The sequence below is a fragment of the Echeneis naucrates genome, chromosome 7 (assembly GCF_900963305.1).
Source record: "Echeneis naucrates chromosome 7, fEcheNa1.1, whole genome shotgun sequence".
NCBI classification, from domain to species: domain Eukaryota; kingdom Metazoa; phylum Chordata; class Actinopteri; order Carangiformes; family Echeneidae; genus Echeneis; species Echeneis naucrates.
The window spans coordinates 21,771,820-21,793,345 of NC_042517.1; the positions used below are offsets into that span (position 1 = coordinate 21,771,820).

The window sequence follows — 21,526 nt, forward strand, 5'->3', positions numbered from 1 at the left end:
ATTCTACATAAACTGACAATGCGATAATTGTCCAGCAGAGCAATTTGGATAGTGTAACCACTACGGAATAACTATGAAAATCTGTGCCACTGCAATTCCATGTAAAAAAAAAAAAAAAGCCTGATGTGACTTCTACACAAATTCTTGCAAATGCATACGTGTGTGCTGCATCTGCATGAAGGCGTTAATGAGGTGTTGAAAATGCCAAGGCTCACCAGCCGTGGTGATCTGAATTCAAAGAAAAAGGAACAGAGAAAACCACAAACAGCACACATGGGAAGGCAATTTTAGTCTTTCCTGGTTTTGATTATCGTTGATATGAGTTGAAAATAAACAGCGAAGGGATGAAAACCAGATTTCCATTACCTCCACTGGCTTTCCACATATGAATAGAAGGATGTAGAAATCTATATCTATAACACGGATCACATTTCTGTAAACTTAAATAATACCAGGACTTAGAGTTGTTACAGACAGATCATCCTGTGTCCTTTGTACTACCAAAAGTTGTTGCTCCTGATTTTTCCAATTTATTTTTGGGAAAATTGCTCTTCATACTTGTCAAGTCATGTACATTGAACATTTTTACAAGCCTCCATATTTTGATTGCAGCAGTTAGCAGCAAGCAAAACCTGTTCAAGTGTACATATAAAAACATATAAAAAGTGTACATATAAAAACTCCTCACCACCGACTGTTTTTAGTTGCAGTTTAATGTTGCAAGTTCGTGGGAATTTTGCCAGGAAATTGTTTATTTTAAAAGGCCCCAAAATGAACAAAGACTTGAATTGGACCAACCAGTCCCTTTAATCCATGCTACCACCTGGTGGTGAAATTGCACACTGTTAGGAAGTGGCAGTGAAGAAACAGACTGTGTGTCTTCTGTTGGCGGGTAATTAACAGTTTGCCAGAGAGTAGTAACACAGTACCTGAGCTCTGTTGTTGGACCAGAAGAAGAATCAGGAAGTCCTGCAGACTCAACAGACACAGTTAGAAGTAAATGTAAATGTAAATGTAAATGTAGATTGCAGACCACTGAAATATTCACAACATCGCTGTGGCACAACAATTAAAAGTCACGCCATGTGTGCAGTGAGGTCTCATGCGACAGGCAGGAGTGAGCTCTTGTAAGAAGATCAAGACGCTGCTGTGTGTTACACAAGAAGTCTACAGGATAGCGACAAATCGGACACAACATCAGAGAAGAAAAAGGTTCACGCTTGGGCTGAGATGGAGCAGAAATGAACAACTGTCTACAGATCAGCTGTCCCACTAATGGAGGTTAATTCTGTGGGAATGCTGAAATTGGTGAGTCAACTACAAAATGTATTCTTTGTATGAATGGAGGAGTGAAACTTCAGCCACTGTCAGCTGCTGTCACCACAGATGGAAAGAGACAGGAGGGGGATATCCTTATCTGCTAATGCTATGAAATTCAAGACATGCCCCATGATGCGCATTGGCTCACACACACACACACACACACACACACACACACACACACACAGAGCTTTACACAGAAACAATATACATGCAAAAATGCATGAGCAATACAGATAGCCTTAATATAGACAGACTTTACACCCAAACACAGTGCAGCAAGCACACTAGTTATTTTTGAAGACTTCACTTCACCCCAAGACACGCTCACAAGGTCCGAACACAAAGGTAAGAATGACAAGTCAGCCTCTTAACACACAAATGTATCTCCACCATGTGTCACAGCAGGTTTCATTTCATTAGTTGTGGATTCAGATGTGGATTTTCAGCCATAGGAGAACTGACTGAATGTGTGTCTCCAACTTTATCTGATTGGCAGGGACTCATGAGTAGCTGTAGTTGTGTAGCCTTCACACAGCAGTGATTTCACTTGTGTTTGCTTGTGCGTGTGTGTGTGTGTGTGTGTGTCGTCTCCTTGTACTCTGTGTTTTTGTCTTTGACACGAACAGATACAGATCCACAGACTGAGTGAATGCTGATATGACAGTAAAACTCAATAGAGTCAGAGTCAACAAAACATGTAACTGTGATTCCTTCATATCAGTGCTCCCTGTCTGCTGGTGAAGTGTCATTCACGAACGACCCGGCTCTGAGAGCCGTCTCTTTGAAGTGAACGACGGCAGCTGGCTCTTGACTGGGAGTTAAAGTCAAGCGAGATTGGTCAAAATATGTGCTGGTGTCTTTTGGCAAATTTGCACAAGAAGAACTTTTCCACAGTTCTTAGAACTGTTGGAGAAAGTACCCCACTTTTCGCATGTTCACACCACAGGAACAACTAAGAACTAGAACTAGGGCTGTTGTTATCAAATATTTAAGTAATCGAGTATTCTACTGAAAATTCTATTGATTAATTGTATAATCGGACAAAATATATTTTTGTTTAGTTAAAGAGCAACTATAAATATACATGAGAAAATAAGACATTTCACTTAATAATGAACATTTGGTTTCCTTTTTTAGACAATCAAAATTTATCTTCATCTTTGCTTTCGTCGTTGCCACGTCTTTCCTCCATAGAGACAGAGTGCATTTAAGCCCTGCCCACACTGGAGGGGAAAAGGACAAAGAGCTCTTCATTGGCTTTGTATTGTGTGAAGGTGTCTCTTGTCAGTCTCCGTGTGCTGGCAAGCACAAACATATGTCACAAAGCTGCTTTGTGGTGGGGTGATCTACGAACAGGCTAACACACTCACTGTATAATCTTCTCATGCCATTTTGCCAAGCTATTAGAATATTTTGTAACATGAGGGATACAATGTTACATTTTCTAAAGCTAATAAAAAGATAATAAAGTTATGCACATTCATTCCTCTTAACTAATTAAGAATTGTTAATTGGTTGCTGAATTGGAAAGGTTAACTGTAGGTGCTGAAGCCAACCAAGGCTAACTGTGGGAGCTGAAGCTAACCAAGGCTAAGTTATGCACATTCCTTCCTTTTAACTATAAGTTAAGGTTGCTGAATTGGAAAGGCTAACTGTAGGAGCTGAAGCCAACCAAGGGTAACTGTGGGAGCTGAAGCTAACCAAGGCTACCTGTAGGAGTTGAAGTTAACCAACGCTAGCATACATCCACCAACTAACCCCATAGAGTGAGGCAGATTTGAAACATTTGGGTTATAAAAAGTTATTTTAAAACAATGATGTATAGTGCGGATGTAGCCTAACTAATGCAGCCCTATTAGACTAAATTATGAACCATAAACAAGCCAACTCTGACTGTCTAGTCTTCAAGGCTGATGTGTAGCCGATGACAGCGCCTCTCGTCTTACTGTCTGCATCCACTTCTCTTGTCTTAAAGGCAAATTTTTTTATGTTTGGCAGCTTCTAAAAACTTAGATCAGGGTTCTTTACTCTGTTTGTAGATCACCCTACCACACAGCAGCTTTGGGGCATTTGTATGTGTTTGGAGAGTGACAAGAGACACCTGTAGTCCGAGCGAAAAAAAAAATATATATATATTCCTCGAGGCAGAGGAAATTCCTCGATCATTTTTTTAATCGAGGTACTCAAATTAATCAAGGAATCATTTCAGCCATACATAGAACCATTCAAGAACGCTGTTTTGAAGGGCTCTTTAGTTTATTTTATTTCAATGGTAGGTACTTTCGCAGTGCAACAGGAACTTTGTGTGACGGTATACAGTGATTGGTCCAGACATAGGCGCGTTACATGCAACACCACCTTTTTTTAAAAACCCATTTCCAGTGTTTTATGAGTAAAGACAGAAGAAAAAAGAGACAATGGAGAGAAACAGCAAAAAAAATGGACTGATGGTGAAGTTCAGGCTTGACTGAGCCTGTATTCTCCAAAGGAAATACAATTGGATTTTGACTCCACTAAACGGCAGACAAAGGTATTTGCTAATATTTCCTCTCAGCTAGCTTCATTGGGCATCCACCATTAAGCAAAACAATGTAGAGAGAAGTTCAAGAAGTTAAAGCAAGACCATAAGAACTATGTTATTGACACTTATGACACTCACAACACAGAACAAACACATAGCTCTGATCACGACATCCTCCATCTCATTGTTGTTGCTGTTCTTGTAGTTGTATGTGGCACAGAAGCGACATTGCTATACTGAGCGTGGACAAGCTTACATCACGTCAGCGTTCCTACTGGTGGTACTAATGCACACAGATAAAATGCCCTAAAATGTTTGGGGAGCTCCCCAGTTTGCAGTTTCTATTAAATGAGACCCTCAAATTGTTAGTGCAAAAGCGTTTTTTGTGTGCAGCTGAGCAGCAGGGGGAGGGGAGAGGTTACTTACATACAGACAGCACAGCGAGCACAGACAAGAGAGGGAAATAAAGTTTGTGCAATATAGACAGAGACAACAGCAGGAAGGTGAGGAGTCAGTGCAGACTCACTGAGCTGGTGAGAGACCAATGATTCAGTCTGCCAAAATCTTGCTCATGTGACAGCACAGAAACTGTGTATTTTAGCAACATCCAACTCATGAAAGAGAATCTTCTCCAGAATAGCACAGATAACAATAACAGAGAAAAGAAACAGGATTGACCTCTCAAAGCTGAGACACTTGTTTTTTCTTAATGCGAATCCTCACTAAAGACTAGCTAGAACTGTCTTCTGGATGTTGAGTTTTTCATTTTTGCTGTACAAACTTTAATTTATATTCTGTTGTATGATTCTGTATACTTGTCTGCAGTATACACTTGTCTATTTCAATTAAATATAGTTAAAAGTTTATGAATGATATACATTTATTCAGACATTTGTTTTCATCAGTTTTTCTGATTGAGTTAGATCTTTGTGTATTTATACTTAATAATTTATTATTTGTAGCATTATTCTCCCGGTTCAGTTTGTTAAGGAAATAAATATAAAAATAAATATTGAATGTAATGTATGTTATTTACATTATTAATAAAATTTTACCTAATTTTACCTTATTTTTGTAATAATTACACTTAAGCAAGAAAAAAATTGCCAAAAGAGCCAAAAGAGACGGCTCTTTTTAGTGAACCGAGTCAAAAAGCCGGCTGTCTTAAAAGGCCTGGAATTCCCATCACTACTGTCTGCACAGCGGGGCGGTGCCACGTGTTGCCCCCGTATCGCTACTTCTCCTGTCCAATCAGACGGCGCTTGTTGTTGGTTACCCTTAGTTACCGGGTACGTGTTATTATGGGATGTGCACATGGCAGCCTCCGGTGTGTGTGTGTGTGTGTGTGTGTGTGTGTTTGTTTATTTGTGTGTTTTTCGTCTGATGGAACTGCAAAGGAAGTTTGTTTTTCGGGTATTTGATATTTTTATTCATCCTCCTCTTATTCCTTTAGCCCCCTTATCTTATTTATTTATTTATTTTTGCGTCGCCAATGTTTTGGATCAATCGGGTTCAGATAATCAATAATCAAGCAGATGAAAGGGAAATATTAAAGTGGATGAAGAGGATCCTGAGGTTTAAGGATCTCCAATAGGAAGATTCTTCTAATCCTCTCTTTGGCGATGAGAAAAGCTCTTCTTCTGTCAACAAACTGAACGTTACATACACTGAAGGTTTCAGTTTTATTATTGGAACAATATATTTAAAGGCTTGCTGCTCACCACAGCATTAATGTAATGGCGATAATAATAATAATTACTATCATTATTATTATTACAGTGTTTTCTTCTGAACGAGCCAGGCCGTTTTGTACTAAGCGTTTTGCATACTTTTGTAAAAACTGCCAGTGAAAAGAGGGAAAGGATTTACCAGTGAAATCCCTATAGATCAAATATGAGATTACATTCAGAGAGCCACAGAGGATATTTAATGTCTCTTAAGCAGAACCTGGACTTATGTGCTACTGCTGCATATACTTGAAACTAGAGGGAAATGTCTGCCAAACTAATAAAACACGGCATTAATTTTCTAAATTATGATCCCATTCAGAGGAAAATAGACCAGGCGGATGGATTAGGGGGCGGGGCCACTTGCAGTACTAGAAACTAGCTCCACCTTCTCCCCCAAAAATGGTTTTCTATTGGTTAAAAGAAAGACAAAGTTGATGCACAAAAGCAGCAGCTTACAGTCTGATGGTTGATGTCACAGAGGGCTGACACTAAAATAGGTAAAATGATATGTTGAGGAAACAAGTGAGAAGAGTAATCTGGTTTGAAACATATACAGGAGCAGTTGTCCTGTGTTTTCAGGCTAATGTCATTAATAAAAAATATGGTTGATGTGGATGTGAATATGGTATGAATCAGCTCAAACAACAAAATCTTTCATAGTCATTGGCTTCCAGTGTCTTTGACCAGCTAACCCAAAACCTTGTTTGGGATTTCTGTGTTTGGAGATCCCAGATTTATATCCATTACCTGTTGTTTTAGTTACATTCATTTTAAGGCTTCAAGTGGGATGGAATAACAGTTTCCCCTACCTTCCCGTTTTGCTCTGTCTCCTTTAGACTAAACCAAACCCACCTCAGCTGTGACTGCCACCGCCATCATGCCCAGTGAGGATAAGCCAGCACAGCAGACCCGTCATAGGAAAAAGAATAAAAAGTCCCGCTCCAAGGGGAAGAGTCCTGGAGAGTCTCCCAACACCTGTCTGGACCAGCAGGATGATGTCTTCTCAGCCCCCACACTCCAGCCTCCTTCCAAGAGGCAGGCGATGGAAAGGCCGCAGGTGTCCCTGGCCAAAGTGGAGGAGGAGTCGTTCTTGTCTATTTGTGTACAGGTGCTGTTTCCCTACATGCTGGCTGGAATGGGAATGGTGATGGCTGGCATGGTGCTGGACAGTGTCCAGGTGAGTGTGTACAGTCCTACCTCTAGTAGTGATATTTTAGTTTCAGTGCCAGTGTCTGATTAGACATTTCTTAGTTTGATTTAATCTGTTTAGTTTCCATTTTAGGTTCTCTGTTGCAGGATAAAATAAACACAATGGATAGTGGATACCATGATCAAGCAATACAGAATTGCTAATAAAAAATATCAGCATTACACAAAACTAACTGACAAATGGAACAGACAGTGTAGAGTGATGAGGTTCCGGGTTGCTGTAAAGAGATATTGTGTTACCAAATTGTTGTTGTATAGTAAGAAAACCACCTGATCTCAGGCATTGTGAAATAGAATCTTTGTTCTGTTTGCCAGCGGAGAGCTCCTTCTGTTATTTTTGAACAATGTTGAGTGGATACCTGTGAGTGAGTGAAAGGGACACGAGTTGAGTCACCTGAACGAAAGGAAGTCTTTTCTATCAGTAATAGGATTATTAATGTAGCCTCTTTTGGCTGTAACAAGCACAGCACAAGCACTGCCTTTGTCTTACCAAAGAGTTGTACACTTTGCATATATCAACACAGTCTTTAGTTTCACTGAGTTACAACTCACGATTACACTTCCATAGCTCCACGAAGTGTTGGTTTGAAATGAAAACTGGGACTGTTGCTATTCCAGCTGAGCTCTTCTGCTCTAAATGATTGAGCAAGCAGTGCTGGTAAAGCAAATCTAATGTAGAGATCAAGAAATGTTTCTGCTGACAGTGACTTTAATTTCGCAACAATGCTGTCACGTCCCCTCTACGTTTGAGACAAATGGATGTTACATCAGAAGTGGGGGATGTTTGTTCAATTCATTTCATTGCATACAAATTAAAAGGATGTGTCGGTTAGGGAAAGAAATATAGTTTTTTTGTTTTTTTTTTGCTGCAGAATCATAATCATTATCACAAAAAAAAATATTTCTTAGACAAATCAATGTATTGACCCTAAATGTGTTTTAAATTGATATGAGACACTGGACTCATAATGGCAGTGGTCCCACCCATGTTTTTATATGATTTTATAAAATTCTTTTGAAGATAGTTTGACAAAACTAACTCTGGTGAATTTGTTCACATCACACTGCTCTGCTCATGAGTATTTTCAGTTCATCCCTATCATTTTAACAACCCCCTCCCCCCAAAAAAACATCCTTCAGAAAAATCTGACTCATGTAAACGAGATCAAGATTTTCTCTCTCTCTCACGCTCAGCTCTGCCACTGAGCTACATCACCGGGTCAGATAAACACAGATAATGACTTTAAGTAAATGTTTGTTCTGTATAAACACTTAAACACTATAAACAGGTGTTTTACAGAAATAAAAGAACTACATGTACATTTACAATTTTACATGGGGTGGTAAAGTGGGGGGGGTCAAATAGTAAAGGAATGCTCTTTACCTCCATTTAATAAGAAAATAGGAAAATAAAGAGAAGGGGTGAAAGGAAGAGCTGTTCTTATGATGGTTAATTAATATTTTAGTCTAGCTTCCTAAAAGCAGAGCAGTGCTTTTCTTAGACGGTACAGCGTGATCGTTTGTTCCTACAATTGGGGATGATGGAGCCAGGAGAAACTGTGCCTAGACTAGGACCAGGATTACAGTACAGATGTGCTGCAAAAGGTGAGTTGGATGTAGGGAAGGAGTGAATGGACAGAGAGAAAGAATGAGTCATGATGAAGAGAGCGAGGGAGAGATTAGAAAAAGAGCGTTGCCGGAAAGAGACTGGCCAACGTAAAAAGAGGGGTGTCACATGGCGAGAGGGAGGCAGAATAAGAGGCAGACACGCAGCAAGAAATAGCAAGGAGGAGAGAGAGAGGTGGATAGCTGGTTGTTTCCCTCATGGGTTTGCATGTCAGGCAGTGCAGACAGTCCTTCCTCTTTCTCTGCTACGTCATGGTAGAGCAGAACAGAGCAGAGGGAGCAGGAAAAGAATCACTACAGGAAAGAAACACTTCTGCCTCCCAGCAGCTGACTGCTGCAGCTCGTCACGGGACATCACTCTCTGACATTATGGAGCTCTTTTTGTTTACCTCTTCAGTCTCATTCTGACTCCTCCAAAAGATAGGAATGGACCAGTCAATGTCATCGATATAAAGGGACACTGCTGCTTCTAACGCTCAAGCCCTTTGGAAGAATCTTCTTCCTCTTGTGACTTTAAATAATTTTTACTGTGATGACAAGCACTGCTATCAGTATGGAATACAGCTGTGGCTTTATGCTGGAAGTCTAAAGGATTTAGGACTACATCAAACATGAAACTCAGCTGAAAGGACTTCAAATGGATTCTGGAGTATATCACACAAACTGGACCTAACCAGGACTCCTTGAAATCCAAGCTTTCCATTGTGTGATATATTCTTTTTCTAACCCTTCCTACTAACCTTTACTGAAAAATCCAGTCATCTGAAGAAAAACTGCAGATGTGGAGCATATTTGTTTGTAGAGAATGTTGCGATATATGAATCAGAAATGGAGTTAACAACAGTATTCCCCAGTGTTGCTCACAAATGGATACCTCATCTGTGCTGACTCACCACTGGGCCAAAGATGCCACACCATTGCCCTGAAGTCAGAGTGGACAGGTCAAACAGATTTTTGCCTGAAAAACACAATTGAACAAATAAACAAGAGCGGGACCATCTTCTATGCACTGATAGTTAGATTTTCTCTCCTGAATGTCTGAAGTTATGACAGCAGCTGATCTTAAGATTTACATCAGTTCAGCTTTTCAGAAAGACTTAAGTGTCTTTGCCCTCTGCCTTTTGGAAAAAAAGGAAAGAATCATTGACTGACAACTCTTTCACCCTCGCTTTCTTCTTTGGAGAAGTCGAACTGAAACCTATCAGAAATTTATGCACCTACAATGGGATAACCGTATGTTGAACTAAGTGGCCAGTTTTACTCTAAATTCACCATGGTGGTGACTCATCTGGAGCTGGAACTATGCTACCAGGGTAAAAAGCTGCGTGGCGTGACATGGAGGTTGACTCGATCAGAATATGGTTTCCTGCCAGAGAGCTCCTGGCTGATTGCTTCTCAGGTTATCATCCCCTACCTGGTATCCGGGCTCGGGATGGTTTCCGCTGGTATTGTCATGGATCTTATACAAGTATGGAATTCTGATAAATGATATTTCTGTGGAATGAGTTTTGAGGCATTCATTTATGAACAGATGGATATAGCTGAGTACCATCTTAAATTGATTCAAATGCATCATGCCAATAGCTGCATTTTGCTACCAAGTCAATACAATGTTCCTAATAGATATGATGATATATTGAACATATACAAGCTTGTTTTCAGTTTTCTTGCTAGGTGTCATGTCTTGACCATGAGGGCTATGGCTAGGGCTGGGAAACACTTTCTCAAGTGTATACCGTCACATTTGTGCTGCTAGAGGTCTCTGAATCAAAAATAATAGTAAATAATGGAGTTTTTGCTAAATTTGTGCCATCACTGCAATTAGCCGAGAGAAGATGCTGCTAATGTTTGCTCAGCTTCTGCTTTGGCTAACTTAAGACATCTAATGAATTGAAATCTTATGTGGCTTAAAACCTGTGAGGTGATCAAAATAGATTTTTTAACCAGACAGTCAAGCACGGTGGAATAGTGGTTAGCGCTGGTTGTAAGGTTGTAGGTTCTATTCCCTGGCCTGGGGCCTTCCTGTGTTGAGTTTGCATGTTCTCCTTGTGCTTGCGTGGATTTCCTCCGGGTACTCTGGTTTCCTCCCACAGTCCGAATAAATGCGTGTCTAGCTTGATTTATGACTCCAAATTGCCTTTTGGTATGAATGTGAGTGTTGGCCTTGCGATGAACTCCCCCAGAGCATTGGCTGGGATTTGCTCCAGCACCCTCCGTGACCCGGAAACAGATAAGCTGTAGAGGATGAATGAAGGTTTGAATCCAACCAACCACAATGCTGACAGATGCCAAATGGAATATTAGACAGATGACAGACAACAAAGTGAAGTAGAACTTTATCTTGATTCAAATTACAGATTTCTCTGCATTCGAAAAATGCTTGAAAGTACTCAACTGGAAAAATATATTGCTCGGTGTTTTGATCTAATTATTTGCTGATTTGAGTCAAAAAGTGTTCAAGCAAAGAACAAGTGCTGTGCAGCCATTTCAGTGCTCAGTGCTTCCTCATTTGGTATTGAGGAAGCGTCTCAGTTCGATATATGGCTTTACGGATTGATGGGTGAATAATCAGGTTAATCATGGTTCACACAGATTAATGAAGGATGTGTAGGGGCATACCTCTGTGGACAGTTTAGTTGGTCACTGGAGAATGGAGGATGGATGGACGGCTGAGTGAGACAGAAATCAACTCTACCTTCGGCTTGGGTAGTCTTAGCTGGCATCATTTCACCTCCAAGTTATAAATTGGGATCCACATGACATTGGCTTTTCATTGAATAATGGATGTTGGCCAGTGAATCTCATATACATTTTTCATGATTTAGGCAGCTCTCTGGCTTCCAGACTTTTAAACACATTTTATTTGTGGAGAGAGTGATGAGCAGCAAAGTGTCTGATGGTTAATGAAAGGAAGATGGAGTGCAGGCTTTCCTTTCCTTGATTTTGGAGAGGGTGGAAAGTCGTAGGATTAAACTGAACCATTAATTTAATAAGTGGCAGAAGGATGATAGAAAGGACACCACAGAGTGACAGAGAGAGAGCCAGAGAGAGGTAAAAGAAACCTTGATACATGTATGTTTGATTGCTAAGAAGAAAAAATGTTGCAGTGGAGTGAAATGTCTACACTTTGCAATAGTTGTAGATTTTTGTACTTCTGCTCAATTTGTACTGTTTTGTACTGTTGGGAATACAAAAAATTGCACATGCAGCTGATATAAAAATGTAATCTCCACCAATGAAGAGTTTGGCAGTTATTTGAACAACCAGGGATAATTTGAATGGTGTTTTCTTTTTTTTTTTTTTTTTTCCCACCTGGGATTTCTTCAGCAGTGTAGCGTGTGCCCCTTCACAGCCAGGCAGCAGCAACAGCAGCATGAAGGCAGAAGTGGGCCATGCCCCAAGACAGACTTCCAGTGACAGATATCAGCTGGGCCATCCCTCATTTCAGAAATCACAATTCAGGAGGAAGAAATAAAGCTGGGTGTGTGTATTTTATATTCCTTTGTCACACATCCCACATTTCTTGCATCACAAGTTGTAATTTACCTCTTTCCTACAGTGATTTATTTCCAAAGATTTCCACATTTCCAAGTTTAGTTATGTGCATGTTGAAAACTGTCCTATATTTGTGATCCGCCAGTTCTCCCTGTTAATGCAGATGAACCATTACCTCCACCTCTGGCTCCACTTCTTGTCATTCTGCTCTTTGCAGCAGCATGGTGTGTGTCTGTATGTGTGAGTTTTTTAAATGTGCATCTATTTAAAGATCTAAGCCATCTTGGACCTGCCAACTGTGGTTGGAGTTAGAAAATATGAGGCGGGCTCTGTGAAGTATGTGTCCTCTAAACCCGATGAACCCTTGCGCTATGTTGCATAGTGTCCGAAAAAGATCAGAGAGGTGGAAACTGTAAAATGAGGCTTCTGGGTTAAGAATATGGTGGTAAAGATCACATCATTTGTAGAACAGAAACATCAACATTAAAATGGAAGAAGTGCATTTAACAGACTCAATGTTGGTGTGTTTTTTAATGCCCTGTAATATTTCATTTTCCTGTGTGTCTGTTCCAGCACTGGGAGGTGTTCAAGGTAATAACTGAGGTTTTCATCCTGGTGCCTGCACTGGTTGGACTCAAAGGGAACCTGGAGATGACGCTGGCTGCTCGTCTCTCCACTGCTGTAAGACAAAGCTCCATCACCAAACTTCTCTCATTTATTCTCATACATGGAATTTTCCATGCGCAGTTGACTCAGTTATAGTAAGACTCAGAAGAAAATGTGTCATATATCATTAAAAACTCATATTATGGGAAAAATGGATGCACTTTATTTTAGCCTGAGCTGCACGCAGGTCCAGCAAGTCAACTTTTCTAACCTTTCACTGTTAAATGGTTTTTGGAAATGAGATGTGGTAGGATATAATTAAACTTATATTTTTGAACTACATGCTTTGTTCTAGAGGAATGTTTTAGACGTGATCTGGAAAACTGCCAGAATCTGCCCCCCCTACCCCAAGTAAGAGCAATACTTTGACTTGGTTCACAGAGGAGGAGACTGAGACCTTTTTTTTTTTTTTGGACATATTACAATGCCGTAATTTAGTGCATGAGGTTTGTTCTCTGTCAGGGTCCAACATAATCAAATATCCATTAACAATCATGCATATGGGATATCAGGATAAACATGGAGTTTGAAATGAAAAAGGAACCAAAGATACAAATGTGTGTACAAACATTGTAAAAATAAATGACTCTCTAATTCACTTTAATTTAAGTAAGTACCTGCTTAATATTTCCAGGGTACAGTAGAGACATTATTGTGAAACCAAAGTAAAAAGAAGGCAGCTGAAGACGAGACCATAAAGAGAGGGTAAAGAGATACATGGAGGAGTGGTAAAATCCAACTTTGTGTTAAAGTTTCCATATCTTTGATGCTGCGTCCTCATGTCAGGGCATTCAATTTTTGCCTTTCTACACCATGTCATTCTGAGACACTGCCAGCACCATCTAGTGGCCACATAACAACATTTAACCCATTTCAGTGAAAACAATATGCCGAGCATGCTGGTGAAAATTTTCTTCAGCCACTCCTTACAGAAAAATCAAGACAATAAAAATGTAAATCATATTTCATGGAACTAGTGTACTAGTGACTGTAAATTACAGTCATAGTCATAGTAGCCAACTACGATGTTGGTAAAGGTGAAGTACTCGTTTTAAGACATTTAGACTATATTCATTTTATTGATTATGTCATGTGGTTGGATGAACTTGGGAATATTTAGAAGAGTTTACAAATACAAATAGCTCTTGCTAGTTGAATTGATTGCTATTTTTAACATATATTTTTATTAAATCTCACCCTCTGGAGTGTCCTCAAGTACACCTAGGGGTACATGTACCCCCATTTGAGAACCACCAGGCTAGATGATGACAGTTGTTAACTCCAGCTAACCAGCTAGCTCAACAGTATAGATTCTGATTTGAATTAGGAGTGGATTTATGATTGCATCATTAGAGGGAAACGTTCTTTGTCAAAAGCAGAAAAATTGCTCATGGCAATGGCAGACAATTTTGAGATTGAAGATTTATCAGATGGTGAAGAGAACATTTCTACTGTGGAGAGTACATTCCAGCTTCACCAGAAGATGATTCCGATTAAGATTATTTACCACCTGATGCAGTAAAAGCTGATTACCACATCAGTGAAAATTTGGTGAACTTCGAACTTTGACCCACAACTTTCTGGCATCAAGAAATGGAATTGTGCTGGATTTGTCCATCAAGATGCAAAGACAATTGTCCGTCTGAAACCGTGCATGTTGGTACAAAACTGTATTGTGATTGCTTCTTTGTGACCATACCAGCTGTGGATCACAAGCTGATGAAACGGGTGTACCTGAATGGTAGAGTGATGAAGCACCAGGTCCCCAATGCAATGGAGAAGCAGAAAAGTGCCTTAGTAACAAGTGCAGCACAGGCCAAAAATTTGGACACACTTTCATATTCATTTGAAAGAGAAGGTGTGTCCAAACTTTTGGCCTGTACTGTACAAAGGCAGATGAAAAACTATGTGTAGTCAAGTTGAATTTCAACAAGGCAGTTGTGATGCTTTCTGTCGTTCATGCTGAAAATTGCCTCAGCCTGCCTAAGGATAGGGCCGAGGCAAGTGCACCCATCCCAAATGCAGGCGAGACCGCCCAGAGACACAGGCAAGGTCGAATGATGTTCTTGATGAAGATGCTCATGTCGAAGATAGAGAGAAAGAGAATGCACACTTGACTGCACCTTTTCTACTGCTCATCTCCTGGAGATGGCTGACCTGACAAGTCTAAAGCATTCCAGAAGACAAGGCGGCCCAGGGAAATCCTGTGTGCCGCGCATGAAATGCAATGTGTCCCTCTGCTTGCAAGTGAATGCAACTGCTTTCCAGCATTTCACATATGCCAGTAGGACTGTCCTGGACAAGACTGCATGTAACCGTGCTCAATTGCTTTGCTGCAGCTGGTGGGTTCCAAGAAACCCCTGAAGTCGTCCTTCATCTCTGCATTGTGTTTTATGAGAAAGATGAGCGAGAGGCTGGTCCATCTTTTACTGTGTTTATTCTGAACAGGAACAGAATATGTACTGGTCAGTAATTTGGTGGTTCATTGCAGGGGTCTCTCACACACGGCAATCTACATTGAGATAGCAAGTTATTTTAACATAGACGTTAATTAGCTAAACCGCAAAATGCATTATGCCATTATTCAATCACATTAACACTCAAAAAGGTACCACAGCCCTTTGAAACTCTCCTTAGCAACATCCCATGAATTGCAATGCTCACAACAATACAGAGTAAGACATTATTACACTATTTTGTTCTCAGCGCTGTGCTGAGTGACTCACCTCGGGCACTGTAAATTGGCAGTGAATTACGCTGCCAGTGGCATGTATCAATTGCCACCAGGAGGGGGTGCCTTGAACCAACCACCACACACACCCAAGTGGCAAGTGGAATACATGTTACACAAATAAATGTGATGAGGCATTGAAATGAATAATAAGCAAATCTGTAACTAAAATGCAGCATTTTACATGGCAAACAAGTGTTGCAAACTGTTCCTAAAAAACAAAAAGTACATTGGGTACATTTTGGCATTATTTGCATTTTTGTTGTTTATATACTCAGGGACTTTAAGGCTTGTTTTTGCATTTTTATTTTTCTATAGCTGTGTTTAGGACTTCAGATAAACAGTTTATAGTTTTTTGCATAGCCATGTCTAGGGCTTTAGGGACTCTGGGGGTTCAAGATTGTGAGTCCGTCAGCTTCCTACTGTGGGTAGGCTTTGCGAAGATCTACACATTACGTCTAATCCTCACAATTGTCCTGGGAGGGATAGTGCATGTGCCACGGCAGATGCGGCGGTGGACTTAGAGTCAGGCCTGCAACCTGTGTTTGACATACTTAAGCAGCACTTTAGTGACTCTGTGACCTTTATGACTCTTGCTGACTTCTATGACACAAAATCTCGACCCTCTCACACTGCTGTTGACTTTTGGATCGGCTTAACAAAGCCATTGACATTTCTGCAGATGGACTAAAGAGACAGGGTAAGACCTTCTGCAGTCCTTCCTGTGAAGTGACAGTCATGTTTATCACTCACTGTTCTGATACAGAGTTGTCTTTAGTCTTCAGATGCAAGCCCCTGGAAGAAGGGGCTGCCACTGATGTTCAGGTGCAGGTTGGATGAACACCACCTCCAGCAGCGCCTCCAGCAGCACCAGTCTTCGCACCCAGCTGGAAGCCAGCATCCCAACCTAGCTATGAGTGTTGTGCAGTGCCCAGTCTGCTGGGGGGGCTCCTGCCCCTCAACAAGTTACAACCGGCAGAATGTCGCACTCTGAAGGGCAGTCACTTGAACACGTTATCGCTCTCCTCGAGTGGTTACTGCAGCGACAGGCCTCCCAACATTCCAGGCCACCAAGGTCAAGTACTGGTAGCCGCAACAAGTGTCGGGGTCCCTATGCCATTTGTGGGTTGCATGAGAGAGCGTTTGTGTTTCCACTGTTATGCTGCTGGACATCAGGCTGTGACCTGCCATGTCGCTGCAGCTGACTCATCTGCTGCTCAGCCTGGTGGTTCCAACCAGCAGGGAAACTAGCTGGCCCACATGAGCAGTGGAGTAGTGTAGGCCCATAGGGCAATTCTCCATGAGATCCTGGTGATGATGACCTTCAGTCAGTGTACTCACAGTTCTGCTCCTTAACAAATGCTGGCTCCACCTTGATTATTCAGAATACACAAAGACTGTCTACAACTGATAACATTTTGCACACTGATGTGCTGCTTCAGGATACCATGATGCTTAGGGCTATGCTTGAGAGTGGTTCGTATGGGTGTGTGCTTGTGTGCTTGTGTGCTTGTGTGCTTCCTCTTCCGAAGCAGAACAATGTTATTTCCCCTTACTCAATCTGCCCCACATCAGTTGTGCTTGTCGAATGTGGTAGTTTAACAATGAGGCCTGTTGGTGTGTGTGAGCTACAGATGAAGGTGTTTGACTGTTGCTTTTCAGTTCCAACGCTCATCGTGGAGGGCCAAAGTGATGATCTCATTCTTGGCAGCAATGTTATAAAACACTTCATTTGGGTGCTGAAGCACTCTGGGAACTTCTGGGAGAGGGTGTTTCTTTCAGATGAGGTTCCTTTGGAAGAGGGGAGCTTGCTGCAGTTGTTGTTGTGGAGACATGGACAGGCGATGAGTGTCCTGATAAGGTGGGTACTGTTAAACTCAAACATGCAGTGACCCTGGAACCAATGACATAACACTTTGTTTGGGGTCGCCTACCTGCTCATGTATGTCTCTCAGCTGGCAGAACAGTGGTAGCGGAGCCAAGAGAGTCGTGAACAGTGCCGCACTCTGTGATGGAGGGCCGTGTTATAACACCACTTTGGGGTGATGGATGGTTTCCAGTAAGAGTCATTAACCCCTGACTCAGTCTGTTGACTCAGACTGTACTGCCCAGCCACCCCTGAGTCCCACTCTATTTGACTTGGGTCTACAGGACATTGACATTGACGGGACTCACCTGTCACCCTTCTGGAAGGCAAAGCTGGTTGATCTACAGGTGAGGTATGAGTCCATCTTCTCCTGCCACAGACTGGACTGTGGTAAAGCCAAAGATGTTGTCCACCACATCCAACTGAATGACACCAAGCCTTTCAGACTCCCCTATTGCCGGCTATCTCCATCGCACAATGAGAAACTCAGGATGGCTTTAAATGAAATGGAGGATTGTGACATCATAAGGAAGTCTACAAGTGAGTATGCATCACCTCTTGTTCTTGTCTGGAAAAAAAACAGCAACTTGCCGCTGCACTGATAATGCGCGCACTGTACGTGACGCACACTCCTTGCCTCATCAGGCCGACACCATAGCTGCCTTGCGGGGTAATGCGTTCTTCTCTACCATGGACCTAACCTCTGGGTATTATAATGTGGAGGTCCATGAGGAAGACAAGAAGTTCACCTACCCACTTGGGCTATATGAGTATAACAGGCTCCCTCAGGGGCTTACTAACAGCCCAGCCACATTCACGAGGATAATGATGGCTATCTTCGATGACCAAAACTTCCTGAGCCTCTTGTTTTATCTTGATGACATCCTTGTGTTTGCCCCCAATGAATGGTTGGCACTGCAGAGATTGGAAATGGTGTTCAAGAGGTTAAAGGCATACAACCTGAAGGTAGCCCCCAGAAAGTGTCACTTCATGAGGACTTTAGTGAAGTTTCTGGGGCATATTGTGTCAAAGGAAGGCATTTCAACTGATCTGGAAAAAGTTAAGGCTATAGTTGTCTTGCAGGAGAAGGATTTAATGGTGGAAAGCATGACATCCCATCCCCCACCAAGATTCAATCCTTCCTTGGCATAGTGGGGTTTTATCAGCAGTTTTTTTGCTTTCAGGATTTCAGAAAGCTTAAAAAAGCTTTGCTGAAAAATGTCTTGCTCACCCTGACTTAAGTAAGTAATTCCTCCTGCCAGTTGATGCCTCATTTAACGGTCTCAGGGCAGTGCTGTCTCAGCTGGTTGATGGTAACGATGTTGCAAGGCCCATTGCATTTGCCAGCAAGTCACTGAATTATGCCCAGTCTTGCTGCCCAGCACACAGGCTGGAATTCCTCGCACTTAAGTGGGCTGTGTGCGACAAGTTCAGCCACTGGCTGAGAGGCCAACAATTCACTGTATGGACCAACAATAACCTGCTCACTTACATTTTCAGTAAGCCCAAGCTGGATGCCTGCGAGCAGAGGTGGGTGTCAAAACTGGACACCCCAGTGTCCTCCATCAACTTACAACAGCTCCTTATGGTGCACTCCTAGAGGAACTCCTTGGAACCTTACTCTGTACAGGATGCTTTTAGATTGTCCTGTGATCCACTGAGTTGCCTGCAGCAGTGCAGCAGCTGTGCCCCAGCATCCACCTATCTCCTCGAAGGAAGTGTCGGCTGTTTTAGAGCATTCATTGGAAAAAGACTAGTTACCACCTCATGTGCTCTGCTTGCCACAGCTCACTCAGTCACTCCTGCCAATTGAGCTGCCTGATTTCCGCGCTTTGCCCAAAGCCAAACTTATGTCGTTGCAGCGTACTGATCCCTGCTTGGTGCGGGTGCTCCACTTTGTGGAGCATTAGTGGCTTTTTCCTGTCATTCTTGTCCTGTAAATCATTCCATATGGGATTAGAAGACCTCACAAGAAGTTTGCAAATAAATAAATAAATAAATAAGACTTCAATCACTTACCTGAGGCAAAGAACCACAGTGACACACATCCAGTCTGGACACTGTCAGCTGTCAGTAATTGTTCTCATTATATGGCCAACATGCGGAACTGTATCTGTCCACCAAATCACATCTGGAAAATCCAAAACAGGTTAACTTCAGAGCTCTTGTTCCAGTTCTAGCACTCACATTAGTGGACTCAGGCTAGTGCAATAAATGGTCGGGTCATTTTCCAAAGAGTTGATTGGTCAATGAGTGGTCTCATATACCTACCCAGATCTTATGCATAACATAACCTGCTCTGGAGCAGGTTAGCTGTCCTGGGAAAGGTACCGTGGCAACATACCCCGATAAAAAATAAACCATCTTTCTGATACCAACCTGGTTGGGTTTGGTTAACCTGGAAGTTACCAGTCTAAGCTTTGTGATACAGGCCCCTGGCCTCAGGAGGTTAATATCGAATACATGTAGTAGACATGCAGACTTCATAAGCAGATCCTTGCAGGGTGATGTGCTACCATGTACCTTCTGAAATCTTATACCTAATGTTTCATGAATAATTATAGTATGATGACACTGAAATGTTACCCAAATGAAAAAGCTCCTCACTGGGATGTTTCTCACAAACAAGTTTCAGTACGTGATCTTGTCATAGGGAAATTGGTACAAACTTGTTTGTCTGTTTTCAGGCCAACACAGGCCAAATGGACGACCCTGATAAACAGTGGATCATGGTGTGTAGCAATCTGGCTCTTATCCAGGTAATATCAACTGACTTCATTCTAACAGCTGACAGCGAAATGAACATTTAGGATTCTGAATGAATGCCATTCCTGTGTCTCCTCTCATTCTCTGCAGGTTCAGGCCACAGTCGTGGGCTTCCTTGCAGCCGTGGCAGCCGTGTGTTTAGGGGCGATTTCGAGAGGGGGTGTCGAGCTTGACCAGGCAGCTGTTCTGTGTGCCAGTAGTATCACCACTGCCTTCCTGGCTGCTCTGTCTTTGGGTTAGTGGGCTGCCACAAATTCATCCCAATATTTTACTGTTACTTTGTTCAAATTTTAAAACAGCCTCAGCTTTGCTGTAAAGGTTTTTGTACACCAGAAAGTGTCATTGACGTCTGGATGAGATTCAGAAGATGATGTGATTCCTCCTCTTTCCTCCTGTCAGTGTTTTAAAGTGTCCTTGGGCAAGATCCTGACCCCCAAAATGGCCCCTGATGGCTTTTCAATCAGTCTATGGGTGTGAAGAATGAATGTGACCTTTCTTGCCAAGCACTTTGTGTTGTTTATCAAATCTTGAGAGTTTTAGCTCACCTGATATCATGTACTGACTATTTTTCAGATTTGGTTTCTCAAACTTTCAAAAGGTAAAATTGATTCCAAGCACCAGGATAGGAGACTCAGCAGGTCCTCAATGGAACATGATTCTCAGACCTTCATTATGGTGAAAATCAGACCTTTGGCTCTTTTACAAAAACTTGATGCCAAATCTTAGCAAATTTCAAAAAAAAAAAAAAGGGGGGGGGGGGGGTTATTGGTTGTCTCAAAAATAGTTATCTTCAAAATAGTAAGGAATAAGAATATCTTAAGTTTAATGTATTTGTCTCTGTAAATGTGCATAGTAAAGTTTGAATAATAAAGACTGTAACTGATCCTGCCACAAATGTTATTGTGTTAATCAGGCTGCATGAATGTTTCGATTCATGTCTGAATGAGAAATAATCTAAACTATGGCAATTCAGTGTGTCTCTATAAACCAGTTTTCTGACATACAATCCATTTCTTATTTCGCATCAGTTGGACATGCCTCATTCTGAGCTCCAGGAGCATGAAATTCTCTGTACTGAGTTGCACCAACCTTTGTGAGCATAATGCTGTCTTGTAATTGATGATGATTCTCATTCATCTTCTTCTTTTCTGCTTTTGTCTGGTCACTCTCGCTCCCTTTCCCACTCCCCCTGTAGGCCTAGTGATGATTGGAGTGATCATTGGCTCTAGAAAAGTGGGGATCAACCCCGACAATGTGGCCACCCCCATTGCTGCCAGCCTGGGGGATTTGATCACACTGTCGCTGCTGGCCGGGGTCAGCAGCACACTCTACCAGTATATAGGTGAGTAGGCGAGCTGATGCTAGGCCAGACCTCAGATCTGCTCTGTGGATTGAAGTCTACCAGCTGGTTCATCAGAGATCTGACTGACCTTACATTGGTATCCATCAGTGGATATTCATCCGTTCATCATGTTATTTATTTAAAGCTCTGCTGAAGTAAACATTAAAATTACTGGAGTACCAGTGGTGGACAAAGTACCCAGCTCCAGTACTTGAGTCAAAGTAGAGATGCTCCTGGACATATATTACTC

General features: G+C 41.8%; 1 protein-coding gene across 5 annotated transcripts in view; it reads left to right on the forward strand.

The window, feature by feature from the left end:
- The first annotated feature begins 1,586 nt into the window (after positions 1–1,586).
- The window catches only part of LOC115046395 (solute carrier family 41 member 1-like), a 29,144-nt gene continuing 9,204 nt past the window's right edge, over positions 1,587–21,526 (forward strand). The window contains exons 1-6 of one of the 5 annotated variants that reach the window (XM_029506725.1): positions 1,587–1,668; positions 6,411–6,751; positions 12,478–12,585; positions 19,856–19,927; positions 20,025–20,169; positions 21,130–21,276. In XM_029506725.1, the coding sequence (XP_029362585.1) occupies positions 6,452–6,751; positions 12,478–12,585; positions 19,856–19,927; positions 20,025–20,169; positions 21,130–21,276 (772 nt within the window). In that variant the 5' untranslated portion in view covers positions 1,587–1,668; positions 6,411–6,451. Of the gene's footprint in view, positions 1,669–5,153; positions 5,258–6,410; positions 6,752–9,446; positions 9,878–10,985; positions 11,461–11,736; positions 11,891–12,477; positions 12,586–19,855; positions 19,928–20,024; positions 20,170–21,129; positions 21,277–21,526 lie in introns of those variants that run through there. The other 4 variants (XM_029506724.1, XM_029506728.1, XM_029506727.1 and 1 more) reach the window with 4 other exon arrangements.